Source organism: Oncorhynchus tshawytscha, linkage group LG33 (genome assembly GCF_018296145.1).
Source record: "Oncorhynchus tshawytscha isolate Ot180627B linkage group LG33, Otsh_v2.0, whole genome shotgun sequence".
In the NCBI taxonomy this organism is placed as follows: domain Eukaryota; kingdom Metazoa; phylum Chordata; class Actinopteri; order Salmoniformes; family Salmonidae; genus Oncorhynchus; species Oncorhynchus tshawytscha.
Window position 1 is genome coordinate 36,915,378 of NC_056461.1, and position 16,518 is coordinate 36,931,895.

At 39.7% G+C, this 16,518-nt stretch overlaps 1 protein-coding gene across 1 annotated transcript; it reads left to right on the plus strand.

The window, feature by feature from the left end:
• Positions 1 to 2,588: 2,588 nt before the first annotated feature.
• On the plus strand, positions 2,589 to 13,449 carry LOC112231365 (vesicle-associated membrane protein 2). The gene is made up of 5 exons (XM_024398096.2): positions 2,589 to 2,909; positions 7,994 to 8,096; positions 8,344 to 8,502; positions 8,683 to 8,734; positions 8,924 to 13,449. Coding segments are annotated over exons 1-5 (333 nt in total). The 5' UTR covers positions 2,589 to 2,907; the 3' UTR covers positions 8,941 to 13,449.
• Positions 13,450 to 16,518: the final 3,069 nt, after the last annotated feature.

Here is a 16,518-nt window from a genome sequence, read left to right on the forward strand (position 1 = left end):
ATGGATTTTCTTACGATCTTAACGATACATATGTTCAACCTTTTGGCCGCTATCTCGCTCCATACTGGTAACCAGTCAAAATTCTTGACTGTCAGCAGCATCCTTCAATCTGGAGTCTTCATTAGTGACTCAAACACAATATAGCAGTGTATGTGAAATGTATTGCCAATATATTACGATGTAGTTATTAGTATTAGCGTCTCACAATAAATGTTTGTGTTATCTGGCCATACTTTTTTCCAGCTAGCTAACTTGGCCTATAATTTTTATTTTTTATTGTTAACTTCAGGGCTCCCGAGTGGCGCAGTGGTCTAAGGCACTGTATCTCAGTGCTAGAGGTGTCACTACAGACACCCTGGTTAGAATCAAGGCTGTATGTAGGCTGTCATTGTAAATAAGTATTTGTTCTTAACTGACTTGCCTAGGTAAACGTAATAAAATACATTTTAAAAATGAGTCAAAGCGCATCGTTAATGTCAAAAGGGCACCCTTGTGCTCAAAGGAAGTGTGGCTCTGGATAAGGAGGACACTAGTGTAGTGAGTGCCTACATTTTTCATACTTGTCCCCCATGGGAATCGAACCCACAACCCTGGCATTTCAACTCTGGTCTGCTAAAATGACGACAACAACAAAAACAGAGTGGTGCACATGTCCTTCCACATTTGGAAGCCTGACTTCTTTGATGAAAAAAATTAAATGCTTGACATAAAATTGTGAATATCAGACAAATAGTACAGCAGCAATTTCTTCAGAGCATCATGAAACGATCTGAAAACAACAGCCAACTCAGAACTGGGGTTGAATCTATGTAGCCTATACCTGTATGCTTACAAAGGCAACCAGTCCAGGCAACAACTAATCTCCAATCACAACCATGGGTAAATAAACATGACAATATAAATAATGTTCTATGTATACCATTCCCAAGGTAGGATATGATCATAAACTTATATATTAATCTATAATATTAGAATTATTGAGGATAATGTTAGCTGTATAAAGTAATGTGGTTTCACTTATTGTCCAGAGTACATATTTGTTGCATGACATTACGTTAAAAGGGCTAATGATACTAAATACGATGTAACATAACGGATGTAGCTAGCTAGTGGAATGTATTATTTTATTTGAATAAACTGGGTGTTTCGAGCCCTGAATGCTGATTGGCTGACAGCCGTGGTATATCAGACTGTATACCACGGGTATGACAAAACAGTTATTTTACTGTTCTAATTACATTGGTAACCAGTTTATAATAGCAATAAGGCACCTCAGGGGTATGTGGTACTCCGCGTTGCATCGTGCGTAAAGAACAGCCCTTAGCCGTGGTATGTTGGCCATATTTTTTTATTTATCTAGGCAAGTCAGTTAAGACCCACTTGGGTTTTATTGCTTAAATATACAATATCAATCAAAAGTTTGGACACACCAACTCATTCCAGGGTTTTTCTTTATTTTTTGCTATTTTCTAAATTGTAGAATAATAGTGAAGACATCAAAACTATCAAATAACACATATGGAATCATGTAGTAACCAAAAAAGTGTTTAACAAATCCAAATATATTTTTAGATTTTAGATTCTTCAAAGTAGCCACCCTTTGCCTGGATGACAGCTTTGCACACTCTTGCACACTCTAGCTCATTTTCGTTTACATCGTTTATACACATAAAAACGTCATAAAATCATAAAACAGCATTCGAGTATTACATTTAAAAAAAAATTAAGTACATGTTGTTAAAAACAATAGAAATAACCATGAATAAAAGTAATTTTTCTTGTAAAAAACATCCAATTCTGTAAAAGCCTTTAAAATGTGTACAAATGATTTAACAAAAGTAAAACAGTTTTAAGACATGAAAAACATGTTAAAAAGTAACTTTGTTTAAAGGCTGTCTTCGGTCCTTTTGATACTTAAGTATATTTAAAACAAATAACTTTTTGACTTTTACTCAAGTAGTATTTTATTGGGAGACTTTCACTTTTACCTGAGTCATTTTCTATTAAGGTATCTTCACTCAAGTATGAAAATTGGTTACTTTTTCCACCACTGTAGACTATGGAAGTGTTGCCAGGCATTAATATCAGGTTAATATCTGATTTGCCTAGTTAAATAAAGGTTAAATTTAAAAATTAAAAATATCCAACCTGTAGACGCCACAGTAGTTAACCCTAGTTAAATAAAGGTAAAAAATAAATAAAAAATATCCAACCTTTATACACCACGGTAGTTAAATCTCAATTCTCGGGATTAACCTGCTGGTTTCAATGAGGCTGGAGTTTCATCCCACCCCTTTACAAGGAACGCCATTTTGTTGACGTTCCATCCACCTTTAATGAGGTCCACCCTCAAAATGACAATAGGCCACTCTGCCTTTTCAACTAATACATTATGGTTTTCAATGAGACATAGTTTCCTAACCATTAAGATTTTATGGATTTTAAAACTGATCAACCCCTGGTAAACCTTGACCGTATATGGGCACACCATATGTCTTCCATTCCTTTGGCTGACCACCCCTTTAAACCTGCGGCTCCCTTGATGACGAATGACGTCATCAAGCCATTTTCGTTCCCCTAATCCAAGTGTCTGTTTATTACATGTTCATTACAGTACTGACACAGAGGAGTCTAGCTGTAGCTCAGTTATAATAAAACGATATTGGCGAGGTGCGGCATAAAAGAAGCACACGAACGGAGAAAAGGGGAACATTTACAAGGGGAAATAAACACATATTGGTGGTAAACATTATCACTCCCTCCTATATAAAACGCCAGAAGAGGGAATCAATTGAGAGGGAGCGAGAGGAAAAAGAGCGCTGAAGGCAGCCCACTCAATAGCCACTTATTAGGCGAATAGCCTACATTCCAGTCGGATTTGCGTACATTAATAAACCATCATAAGAAATGTGAGTATCACCCTGTTGCCTAACCTACTGGTGACATGTATTTTCTTTGTTTGCTTGTCTAATGTGACTGTATCATTCCATGGTCGGTGGGCAGCAGGGTGCAAGCCTATTTGTTGTTCAGAAATGGTTTTAGAAAGCCAATTAAATTAACAATTGTCTCCAAGGCATATATGGCATTTGAATCATGCGTCAGGGTTAAAGACCACTATAATTGCATTATCATTGTGTTGATGAACTATATTTACTATTTGATGTTTATTTATCAACATTTACTGACAACACATTATAACACACATAGGTTAAATGGGATATATCCAACATTAGCCTATAGGCTATTCCATAGGCGTCGAATAACGGTTACTCATTGGCCCCTGTTGTCAGCCATATTTCTTTACAAAATATTTCAGTCACGTTGGCTATTTATAATTAGGTATATTTATTCACATTTAAAATATGTATTTTCTTATCATTGGAATTGGACATGCACGCGTTTTCTCCGGGTTGAACTGGTTTGATTTGAATGGGTTGACGTCCGTTTATTCGTCTGTAGGCTGAATCTGAATATCCATTTGTAAAATTAAATTGGAATTGAAAGTAGAAAACCTACACATTTCTAATTTGGTTATTTGGATTGGTTTCTGCTATTCCTTTCAAGACAAATGAATGGATACTGCTCAAAAGACACTTATTATGAGCAACTTCGACCTAAAAACATATTTTATTTAATTCAACATGTTTAACATCTTATTAGAGAAGCAACACATCCATATTATCTTGGATGTAATGGGTGTAGTGGTGACTATTATTAGCCATTTTATGGGTTTAGCCTACTTGATATTGCTAATCAACGGTGGGGGTGGGGGTAACTGACGCTCATATCTGTCGATTGTCGCGCGATTTAAGTATTTTATTTGAGGACTCGAGGCTACACTGGGGATGTGACCGTTTTCTGATCCTTTCCTTGACAAGCTATAGCCCTACTATGTTCACTCGTCTGTATTTTTTGTTTTTTTTTGCGACTGCTAGGTTACAGGACGCAGGTGTTTCATTGCCAGGGAAGATGGCCGTGTTAGTCTTTTCTCTGTTGATTCGTGCATACAAACAAGGTGTTGAAACAGACTACCGGTACATCTCGTTGAGGCCAGGCAACAAATGTCAATGTTACATCTTCAAACATGCTGTTGATAAACACATGTAGCCATACCATTGGTTATGCATGTATCCTATTTTCTCACTGTAACGCCCCCGATAAATTGGTGGTGACATTGCTTTCAGACGAAACTCAGGACCACCCTCACCTTTTCAACAAACATGAAACCCCCTCTCTTTATGCTAACTGAAATGGGAGAAATGTTGGGGAACCATGCAACGCCCGTGCCAATCCTACGTTTCAACACTGGACAGCGCTGCCTTTCGTTGTTTTCCCACGGTGCTGAAACCGATTTACAGGCTAGTCCACTTTGTGACTATGGTGTGTGTGAGCGCTGTCTCGTAATGGATGACAGACTATTTGTAAATGCTTCATTTGAATGTTTATGTCAATCGGTCATTTAAAGTGAAGAAAGACGTGTATTTAGGCCTACTAGTTAATGTAGTTGCCTATTAATAACAAAATGCTAATTGTCGTGTGCGTGTGTGTAGAATGATCAAGCAGAGCATGACAGCTGTTTTTCAAAGGGAATATGAACTGTTAACTGGCTGATATGCTGATTTGCTTGACAAGGGACGTTTTTTCCATCATATTGGTTGAGGACGTTGCCAATGTGAGTTAGGCCTGCACTGTAAATAAAACTGTAATTAATATAGTAATTTTAGGTATTATCAGTAAAACAACTCTGAAACCTTTTACTGCAGCATATTGTAAATTATGGAGTCTTGTGGGGAAATGGCTCTATTTCGATTCGTACTGTAAATCCATCCCACAGAATACAGTACCGTACTGTATCTTTAGACTGACAAAAACCTTTGACCACTAGTTTGATGCATGGTATTGTTGTTTCTGGCTCATTAACATATTTTGAGGCATATTTGCTGCACCTGCTAGTGAGAATGTTGTGCCAATTTAACTTCTATTTGGTTTTAGAGCCAGCCCCATCAATTTAAACGGAATAGTGGAGAGATTGGAGTGGCAGCAAGTCTTAAACCTTAAATGGTTGAGCGTTTTGACAAGTTCTTTTGCTCTGTTTTGCCCTGTAGTCACTGCCAATTTAGAAGCCTCTGTTAAGGCCTTTAGAAGTGCAAGTGATATAAAACCCCAAATATTCATTAAAATGATGTAATGTGTGAACACTTTACCTAGCAGTAAACCTGCTTGCTCCAATCCGTTGTAATAACAGAAAAATACTGTGAAATACAAACCCCTCCCCTCAATGAATTAATCAATGAATTCATTCCAATCACGGTAGCATTTACTTTTCTACAGTATAATACAGTAAAATGTACGGCACTGTACTGTGTGTCATTACACAGTACTTGATTTGATACCATATGTATATTACTTACAGTAGGTGTACTTTAATATGATATACAGACTTTTAATTGCCACCAAGCTGCCTGTACTACTGTCAAATTCATGGTAACCCCTTTACAGCGTGGTCTTGCCCTGGATTTCCCCCAAGGCTGCTGTCGTCACTCCATTAGTCTTATTTCCGAGGCTAGCTTACACAATACATTTTGTCGTTCACATTGAATATTTTCCCCGTCACTGTGCACACAATCCACCCTCTGCTTTTATCTCGAGTCCCTGAGAAAACAATGGTTGTTGTAGGCAATGATCTACAAAACACACAGGGTGAGTTGCCAATAACCGTCCTCATCCATCGTTCATCTCGCTTTTCCTCGCGGCGCAGTGACGATGGTCCCTTCTGCAGTGAAGGTGAAAGAGACTGGGCAGGATTTGGCCTGTAAACAAGATGAGAAAGAACACGAACAACCTAGACATCACTAACATAATGGAGGCTCCCAGTAAAATACATACGATTTGGGTAGCATAATCATTCATGTGGCAAAATGGCACAAGCCAGAAAATTAATGTTTCCAGGCAGGGCTTGCTTTGGACTGATAAAGCCAGGCAAACGAAAACATCAGGAGTGTACAGAAGGATTTGTAACCACATGGAGATTAGCTGTGTGTGACGGACTTAAAGGTGACCTTTATACTGAGTTTTGTCTCACTCTGCTGGAGGAAGAGGGTCACTACCGACAGGAGGCAGCCTCAAGATGTAGTTGAGAAACAAGATTGAAAGCGGTTCATACTCAACGCGGTGTATTCATTTTTTCCCACTTATCCCTATAATACCCCTATGATTATACAATAATAAAAAGGCTACAGAGACTTCAAATTAAATAACATTGAGTTTGATACTCACTCTCACATACAGTTAGAGCTATTATGAAAATTACTACTTCCCTAAAGCCATTTAGTTTACAGTGTATGACCCCTGCTTGGGGGTGCAGTTACAGTTACACAACTATTGCGCTACTTGGGTGCTGGAAATACTGGCGAGACACAATACACGCCATCATCACACCGAAACAAAAAAAAGTTACCGTTTAAGTCGGAAGTTTACATACACTTAAGTTGGAGTCATTAAAACTTGTTTTTCAACCACTCCACTAATTTCTTGTTAACAAACTATAGTTTTGGAAAGTCAATTAGGACATCTACTTTGTGCATGACACAAATAATTTTTTCAACAATTGTTTTGACAGATTATTTCAATTACAATTCACTGTATCGCAATTCCAGTGGGTCAGAAGTTTACATACACTAAGTTGACTGTGCCTTTAAACAGCTTGGAAAATTCCAGAAAATAATGTCATGGCTTTAAAAGCTTCTGATAGGCTAATTGAGATCATTTGAGTCAATTGGAGGTGTACCTGTCAATGTATTTCAGGGCCTACTTTCAAACTCAGTGCCTCTTTGCTTGACATCATGGGAAAATCAAAAGAAATCAGCCAAGAACTCAGAAAACAATTGTAGACCTCCACAAGTCTGGTTCATCCTTGGGAGCAATTTCCAAATGCCTGAAGGTACCACATTCATCTGTACAAAGAATAGTATGCAAGTATAAACACAATAGGACCACGCAGCCATCATACCGCTCAGGAAGGAGATGTGTTCTGTCTCCTAGAGATGAATGTACTTTGGTGCGAAAAGTGCAAATCAATCCCAGAACAACAGCAAAGCACCTTGTGAATATGCTGGAGGAAACAGGTACAAAAGTATCTATACCCACAGTAAAATGAGTCCTATATCGACATAAACTGAAAGGCCGCTCCGCAAGGAAGATGCCACTGCTCCAAAACCGCCATAAAAAAGCATTTTTAGAGAAATGTCCTCTGGTCTGACGAAACAAAAATATAACTGTTTGGCCATAATGACCATCGTTATGTTTGGAGGAAAAAGGGGGAAGCTTGCAAGCCGAAGAACACCATCCCAACCGTGAAGCACGGGGGTGGCAGCATCATGTTGTGGGGGTGCTTTTCTGCAGGAGAGACTGGTGCACTTCACAAAATAGAAACAGAGAATGTGATGGTTTGGATTCATTCAGAACCTCACTGAATGTGCTTCAGTAGTGGGTGTTATGAATACAGTGGAAAAGAGTTGTAAGCACAGCTGATTCTTATCATTGTATTTCATGCTTGGTGGATCATTTTATCTAGGCCCTTGGATCCTGGTGTTGGATGTTACTGTTCAGTATTTATAAACCATTCAGCCTGTTGAGGCTCATTAAAGAGAGATATCCTGCCTAACTTTCCCATCATCCAGTCAAGCTGTTGACTTGATCCAAACCTATAAGGTTGAGATTCAGCCTCAGTGAGTACTGTGATGGTGGATAATTCCAAGCAATCTGGAGGCGAAAGAAACGCACACCTGTTTAGGCGAGGTGCTGGCTAGCGGAGTAGAAGACTTGAAAAAGAAAAGGATAATTCCAAGCAGCCATGATTTGATAGTAATTTTTTTGACTTTTATGTACCAAAAGGATTGGTTTGCCTATTTAGTAGATGCATGCATTACTACATGTTCATTCGTACATCATTGAAGGTGAATAGACTGACTGACGAGTTGTGTTTGATTGACAGGTCTGCCCCAGCTGCTGCCGGCGCCCCCGCAGATGGAGCGGCACCCCCTCCCAACCTCACCAGCAACCGCCGCCTGCAACAGACACAGGCTCAGGTGGATGAGGTGAGGAACATGCAGACACACTCACCTTGTATTACACACGTACTGACCCACAGAAATATCTTTACATTGCTCACATGCTGTGAATAGTCACAAGCTGACATGAACTGGATGAATGCGTGTCCAACACACTAATGTAAACAATACATTACTCTATGTGACACTGTGGAGAACACACACAGCCACTCAGTCTGAGATGATTGAGTGATTCACCCTGTCCGCTTTCGGCCCATGTTTCTTCCCTCCCCAGGTGGTGGATATCATGCGTGTAAATGTGGATAAGGTTCTGGAGCGTGATCAGAAGCTGTCAGAGCTGGATGATCGGGCCGATGCTCTGCAGGCTGGAGCCTCACAGTTCGAGACCAGCGCTGCAAAACTCAAGAACAAGTATTGGTGGAAGAATGCCAAGGTAAGGGTATAGACTGGGATAGATAGTACATTAATTCATGATAATAGTAATTTTCTTTGAGGCTTTTCAGACTCATGATAAAACATAATTAAATGAATTAAAAGTATACTTTGTGATTAACCTCATGTTTCATCCCCCCTGATTTACTGCCTCTCCATGTCCAAACTCTGCTTCCTCTAGATGATGATTATCCTGGGGCTGATATGTGCGATTGTCCTCATTGTCCTCATCGGTAAGGTTCACACCCACACTCTTCCTGCCATGGCAGTTTGAATGAAGATATACTCTCTGCTTCAAAATTATATATATATATATCTCTCTCTCTCTCTCTCTCTCTCTCTCTCTCTCTCTCTCTCTCTCTCTCTCTCTCTCTCTCTCTCTCTCTCTCTCTCTTTCTCTCTCTCTAATTATCTCTCTCCAGTCTACTTCAGCACCTAAGATGAGTGGCTCCTACCCCAGTCTGCAGTCAAGACTGCCCGCTTCCTTGCAACAGAAAATCCTTTAAATTGACGAGGAAATGATCCACTAACGTTGAATTCATTAAATTGCTCCTAAATAGTCTCAATATGACCCTGCCCTGAACGCCCTGACCCCCTCAACCCCTGCTTCCACCGCCTCACCTCTGGACTCCTGTCAGTCTATGTCCTGTAAATCTGTGGACCTGCCTCCTTTGTAAATACTTCCTGCTTTTCTAATCTGTCGTTCATACTCAGACTCCAATACTTGTTGTGATTGTTACCGATGACAACAACAGAAAAGGAAAATGATGACCCTGGTGATAATTGTTATATACCAGACATATATATAGTTCTTTGTAGAGTTTTATTCTGATATAATGTTTTTGTAGGTTGTGTGTGGATGTGCGTTTTGTATTTTTTAATTTTTGTATTAATTTGACTTGTGCTTCAGATTTGAACTACTGCCTATTAATCAGAGTGTATATCTTGCACATTCTCTCTCACTGTCTCTGCCTGCCTCTGGCTTTCTCTGTCTTGCTCTGTCTCACATAGAGTATAGGTGCATCTTTGCACAGTGACATAGTCTCCTTTAACCGAGGTACTTCATTAATATTCCCATCCTCTTCTCCCATCTTTTGCTTCTCCATCACTTTCTCTCTTCTATACCATGTAGCCATACTGTCTCTTCAGAATCCTTTCACCCTTTCTCTTGTTTTTGTTTCTGTTTCCCTGTCTGTTGTTTCCTAGTCATATACCTTCTCTTTTTAAACTACCATTAGAATTGGACCAATGTCTGTAGATGTTTTTTATTTTACTTGGTGTCTTATTTCGAGAACATTCCTTGACGGCAGTCTAGTACAAATGCTGTCACTGTAGCACATGTATGTGTGAGTATCTTTGAAAACAGAAAATAGATAGCCTGTATAAAGTAACCGTAAATATTAGCGTAGAGATCAATATAACAAGCCAGAGTGGGGAAAATAACAATATTGATAGAAAGGAGGGCTGACTAGTTTTTGTTTGGTGGATCATAATTTGAACCTGATTCAATTGTTCATTTCAGCAACATCAAAATTGCATAACGTTGCTGTGACAATGGACCAATCCTACAGAGATGACATTACTAACTAAATAATCACAATGACACAGTAAAGCCTTAGTCTCTAATCAAAACGTATCACCTTAATGGTCAAAATGTTCCCACCAACTCTTTATTTTGTGTAGGGGGAATGGCTGACTGAAAACGGTTAGGTGGTGTGAAATGCACAAAGAACTTTCATATTGATGGCGCTGTCTGACTGGTCAACAGAATGACCGCTGTCTGACTGGTCAACAGAATGACCGCTGTCTGACTGGTCAACAGAATGACCGCTGTCTGACTGGTCAACAGAATGACCGGCAGAGAGAGAACCTCTTGTAGCAAAACCTCACCTATTGATGAGCACATACACAGACAACTCAGCCTTATTTGAAAGTGAAGGTACAAGTATTAAGATAGATGAAGCAACTGGCATAGACAAACAGTAGTAGAACAAGAGGATCTAGAGAAAGGGACTAACTTGGGTCATGGGTACCAGCTTCATCGACAGATTCAGAGTTGCTGTAAAACTTAAGTGAACATTCCTAGAAATGTCATGAAAAACGTCTTAGCATTCCAGCACACAAGATAGAGTGAGCGTTTAGCTAGTGCTGTGGTTCTCTCTCTTTCTTTCATTTCTCCCTAGTTACTGCCTTTTTCTTTTTTAAACATAGTAATAGAGTATATTTTATATAGCATATTTTTGTGTTTGTGTGAAGCAGACAGGTAAAGAGGAGACTGAACTCAAGCAGGGCTTCACTAACTGCTGTGAGCAGTGAGCTCCTCTCTACCTTTTTGCGTGTATGTGTCTTTTTGCGGTTTACCTCTGTAAGATAAACACTGCCAAGAAACTAGGGAGAGGCTTTTATTTTCTGTTATTTTCTCATTGGTGCCCTTAATGGTATGGTCTTAGTGGATTGCTCTTGCATGGTTACCTCTTGTCCCATGTCCCCGTAAAGGCCTACCTGTTGCTAGTGCTATCGATCTGCCAGCTCTGTTAGCCTACGTTATGAGTAGTAACAGAAAGACCCCTGGAACTGTGGGATATATAGTTGTTCCCATAGGTTATGTCACTTCAACATGACCTCTTCCCCTCTGTTCCACCGGATCTGCATACTTCCTACATCCTCCTGTTTCACCTCCGTCCCCAGCTCCCCCCTCACTGATTCAGGATCCTACACTGTGAATGTGTGTGTGAGTGTGTGTTGGTGAAACACTGCCGCCCTGGGAATATCCCTAGTTTATTTTGACAGATTAGGCCACTTACACCTCACCGATGTGGGCAAGCTGTTTCCATGACAACTGAATTCGATGAGCAGAGAGGTGAGGTAACATATTAGCCCACTGACTCTTTCAGACTGGTCAAGTTTGCCATTTTTCCAGGTATGCTGAAGGAATATTAACTGGCAGAGCCCCCCCCCCAACCACCCATCACTTTACGAATAAACGACACAGATATTCCCTTGCTCTTTCTCTCGCCCCCCTCACTCTCTCTTTCTTTCTCCTCTCTCTCTCTCTCTCTCTCTCTCTCTCTCTCTCTCTTATCACACACATGTTAATAGGAATGGCCTTATCCATTATCTCCCTGTGAAGCATATCCCCCACCCTCCCCCTTTAATCCACTTAAGTAGAGCAAACTAATTCAGAGGGAAATTACCAAAGACCAGGTCTTCTTGCTTATGCTGCCAACTGCCATCAAAAACAAGTAGAGGAACACAACATATTTTACCCGGGTCACTTTAACAGCAATAGTACTGGTACCTGTTTTTGAAAGCATACCCTTAACCCAAAATACCTAGTCACATGACCTTTTAACCCTTTCAGATCTTAGTCAACATGTCATACCCGGCAAATAGATGGTGACATTATGTGCTATTTGAAGATATGCAAGAGAAACCAAACCTAAGTAAAATGTGCTTCATCCCCCTCCCCCGTCATAAAACTACTTTAATCTGTACCAAGTCTTTAGACATATGCTCCTATAACTACTAATAGCACAACTTATCTTTTGTGTGTCTCTGTCGTGCTGACAACAATTTAAAGATTAAAAAAAAATATGAACGTTATCTAATAGCTGTTTAACAAAACAAACAAAACATGTATAGAAACAAGTCTGTATTGTCTGGTGTTGTAGTGTGGGGGTGTATTTGGGGGAAGGGGGGTCCTATTTCCTCAGGTCAGGGATTATAACAGTTCATGAAAATCTACAATGTGAAAACGAAAAACTACATGAAGCTATATAAACATTTGAATAGCAAATAATCACAATTTTGAAGGTGACAAAAATTTGAGGGCTGCCTTCGAGTTATTATTGTCTCGGTGGATTGGAGTGACATGACACGATGGGTCGGGGTAGGACTACTGTGTTGTTCACAAATCCAAGTGTTGACCTAAGAGTGCTCAGTAAATTTAGATACAAAAATAGACAACTTTATGTTCTGTGAGTGCTCATTTTCTGTTGCTTTTTTTCTCTGTGAGGATGGGTCTGTGCAACTTTTAATGTCCAGGCACTTTTTCCTGTTGTATTCTGGGTGCATTTTGCGGGGCTAGAATATGATGTGGATGAGAATATTGTGTTATTGCCAACCCTAAGAGGTGTTCGGTGGATTCAACATAGGAGGCAACCTTTTGAGGCACTGGACCATCACAGGTTGGCAATAAAATCACAATGCTCTAACTAAAATATGAAATTTATAATATATAATGTCGGACCCTATGTTTTCTTTGTAATTTGCATAAAGTTAGTAATAACTTAGGTATGATGTCAATGGCTTGGGTTGTGTGTACATTGGAAGAGGGGGGGAAAGATTAAATAAAGACTTGTTCTCTATGTTAATCATGTCAGACAAGTCAAGAAAATGGGATGTTACTGGAAAAATAAATTGTATTTTAACCCTCTAGTCAAATTTCCAGAATTCTTAGAATGGTGTCACGATTCGAAACAGATTCCTCTGCTGTTAATATGATTATTTTTGTTTGAGCTGTTCATTTTGGGGAGGGAATATTATTTTGTTCTTTGAGGACTGTGGTTGGGGGAAGTGACAGTCAACATTGCCTCTTTTTGCCTTGCCTTTCAGGAGGGAATAGACTGGGGGATCATGGGTAATGTGTTCTGTTCAGTCTGTTTTATTTTATTTATTGTGTTTTTGTTTTGAATGGGATTGTATATTCAACCAAGTGGATTGCAATGTACCAGAGGAAACCAATTTAAAACCAGAAGTACATAAAAAACAATTGTAGTGTAAATCTATAAATCTCTTATTATATTGATGAACATCATGGAATATATATATATATATATATATATATATATATATATATATTGGAGAACCAATCATTCTGATGACCTGTGTTTATTGTTCCGAGTTTGAAACTAATGATGAAATTAAATTAAATCTATGATAAAATGGGTCCAAATAGAATTGATTTATGTACAACTACATTGCAAACCAGATATATTTGTCATATGTCACCAAGACAGGATGGCATATCTCACTTGAATTTGAGCAAGAAAGAGATTAATCACACACCAAAAACATGAACCTAAAATAACTATAAATTGTCTTCACAAAATATTTTAGCAGACAGCCATCGCGTAGCTTTCATGGAATGTATGAATCACACACATAATCTCTCACCAATTTAGGGTTTCATCATCCTGGAGAGAAGATGTGGATTATACAATTATATTTAGGCTAGCTAGGGTTACTATGGGAAGGTGTCCATCTATGCTAGTAAAGACAACATTTGTTGAGTGTTCAGATCACCAACATTGTGAATCCACTCCAAAAAGCAGGAACCAAAGGCCAGGTCAGAAGAACACTGTGTGTGAACTGTACACTCAGATGAAGTTGTATGTACAGTTGAAGTCGGAGGATTACATACACCTTAACCAAATCCATTTAAACTCAGTTTTTCACAATTCCTGACATTTAATCCAAGTAAGAATTCCCTGTCTTTGGTCAGTTAGGATCACCACTTTATTTTAAGAATGTGAAATGTCAGAATAATAGTAGAGAGAATAATTTATTTAAGATTTTATTTATTTCATCATATCTCAATTAGTATTTGGTAGCATTGCCTTTAAATTGTTTAACTTGGGTCAAACGTTTTGGGGAGCCTTCCACAAGCTTCCCACAATAAGTTGGGGGAATTTTGGCCCATTCCTCCTGACAGAGCTTGTGTAACTGAGTCAGGTTTGTAAGGCCTACTTGCTCGCACATGTTTTTTCAGTTCTGCCCACTAGGATTGAGGTCAGGGCTTTGTGATGGCCACTCCAATACCTTGACTTTGTTGTCCTTAAGCCATTTTGCCACAACTTTGGAAGTGTGCTTGGGGTCATTGTCCATTTGGAAGACCCATTTGTGACCAAGCTTTAACTTCCTGACTGATGTCTTGAGATGTTGCTTCAATATATTCACATCATTTTCCCCATCCTCATGATGCCATCTATTTTGTGAACTGCTTCACCTGCAGCAAAGCACCCCCACAACATGATGCTGCCACCCCCGTGCTTCATGTTCTTCAGCTTGCCAGCCTCCCCCTTTTTCCTCTGAACATAACGACGGTCATTATGGCCAAACAGTTATATTTTTGTTTTATCAGACCAGAGGACATTTCTCCAAAAAGCACGATCTTTGTCTGGCTTTTTTATGGTAGTTTTGGAGCAGTGGCTTCTTCCTTGTGGAGCGGCCTTTCAGGTTATATCGATATATGACTCATTTTACTGTGGATATAGATACTTTTGTACCTGTTTCCTCCAGCATCTTCACAAGGTCCTTTACTGTTGTTCTGGGATTGATTTGCACTTTTTGCACCAAAGTACGTTCATATTTAGGAGACAGGAAGCGTCTCCTTCCTGAGCGGTATGACGGCTGCGTGGTCCCATGGAGTTTATACTTGCATACTATTGTTTGTACAGTTGAACATGGTACCTTCAGGCGTTTGGAAATTGCTCCCAAGGATGAACCAGACTACTGGAGGTGTACTATTTTTTTTCTGAGGTCTTGGCTGATTTCTTTTAATTTTCCCATGATGTCAAGCAAAGAGGCACTGAGTTTTAAGGTAGGCCTTGAAATACATCCACAGGTACACCTCCAATTGACTCAAATGATGTCAATGAGCCTATCAGAAGCTTCTAAAGCCATGACATAATTTTGGTTTTGGTTGCTAAAATTCTGAAAGTTCGCTTCATTTCAGTTTACGTGACAAAACAAGCAAATGTAGAAAATCAATGTACCATCTAAACCACTGTTATTTTTTTGCATTTTGTGTAAGTTATTTATTTATTTATTGTGTACACAATGCTGCTGCTACTGTCTCTTATGACCAAAATAACTTCTGGACATCAGAAAAACGATTACTCACCGTGAACTGGAAGAAACTGTTTCCTTTAATGAGTCCGACAAGAAGGATATCCTGCTTTCACTGGAACAAGCCCAGATCCACGCCTTTTTCGTAAAAAAAAGATGCCAGGAAAGGGGGCGCAGTTCGGGGATCCTTCTGAGAATCCGGAGGCGAGCGAGCAAATTCCCAATGCCTTCCATTCTTCGTGCTAACGTGCAATCTTTAGAGAATAAAATTGATGACCTACTATTAAGATTGTCCTACCAACGGGACATTAAAAACTGTAACATCTGTAACATCATATGTTTCACAGAGACGTGGCTGAACGAAGAAACGGACAATATAGAGCTGGCGGGATTTTCCATGCACCGGTAGAACAGAGACACTACCTCTGGTAAGACGAGGGGTGGGGGTGTGTGTCTTTTTGTCAATAACAGCTGGTGGGCGATGTCTAATATTTAAAAAGTCTTGAGGTATTGCTCGCCTGAGGTAGAGTACATAATGAGAAGCTGTAGACCATACTATCTACCAAGAGAGTTCTCGTCTGCATTACTCATAGCCTTCTATTTACCACCACAAAGCGAAGTTGGCACTAAGACCGTTCTCAACCAACTCTATAAGGCCATATACAAAGAAGCATATGCAGAAATGGTGTGGCAGGGGACTTTAATGCAGGCAAATTTAAATCAGTTTTACCAAATTTTGTGCAACCAGGGAAAAGCCAGGGGGAAAAAAATCCTAGACCATCTTTACTCCACACACAGAGATGCATACAAAGCTCTCCCCCACCCTCCATTTGGCAAATCTGAAATCCTCCTGATTCCTGCTTACAAGCAAAAACTAAAGCAGGAAGTACCAGTGGCTCAATACGGAAGTGGTCAGATGACGAGGATGCTACACTACAGGACTGTTTTGCTAGCAGAGACTGGAATATGTTCTGGGATTCATCCAATGGCATTGAGGACTACATCACCTCAGTCATCGGTTTCATCAATTAGTGCATCGATGACGTCGTCCCCACAGTGACTGTACGTACATATCCCAACCAGATGCCATGGATTACAGGCAACATCCGCATCGAGCTAAAGGCTAGAGCTGCTGTTTTCAAGGAGCGGGAGACTAATCCGGACTCTT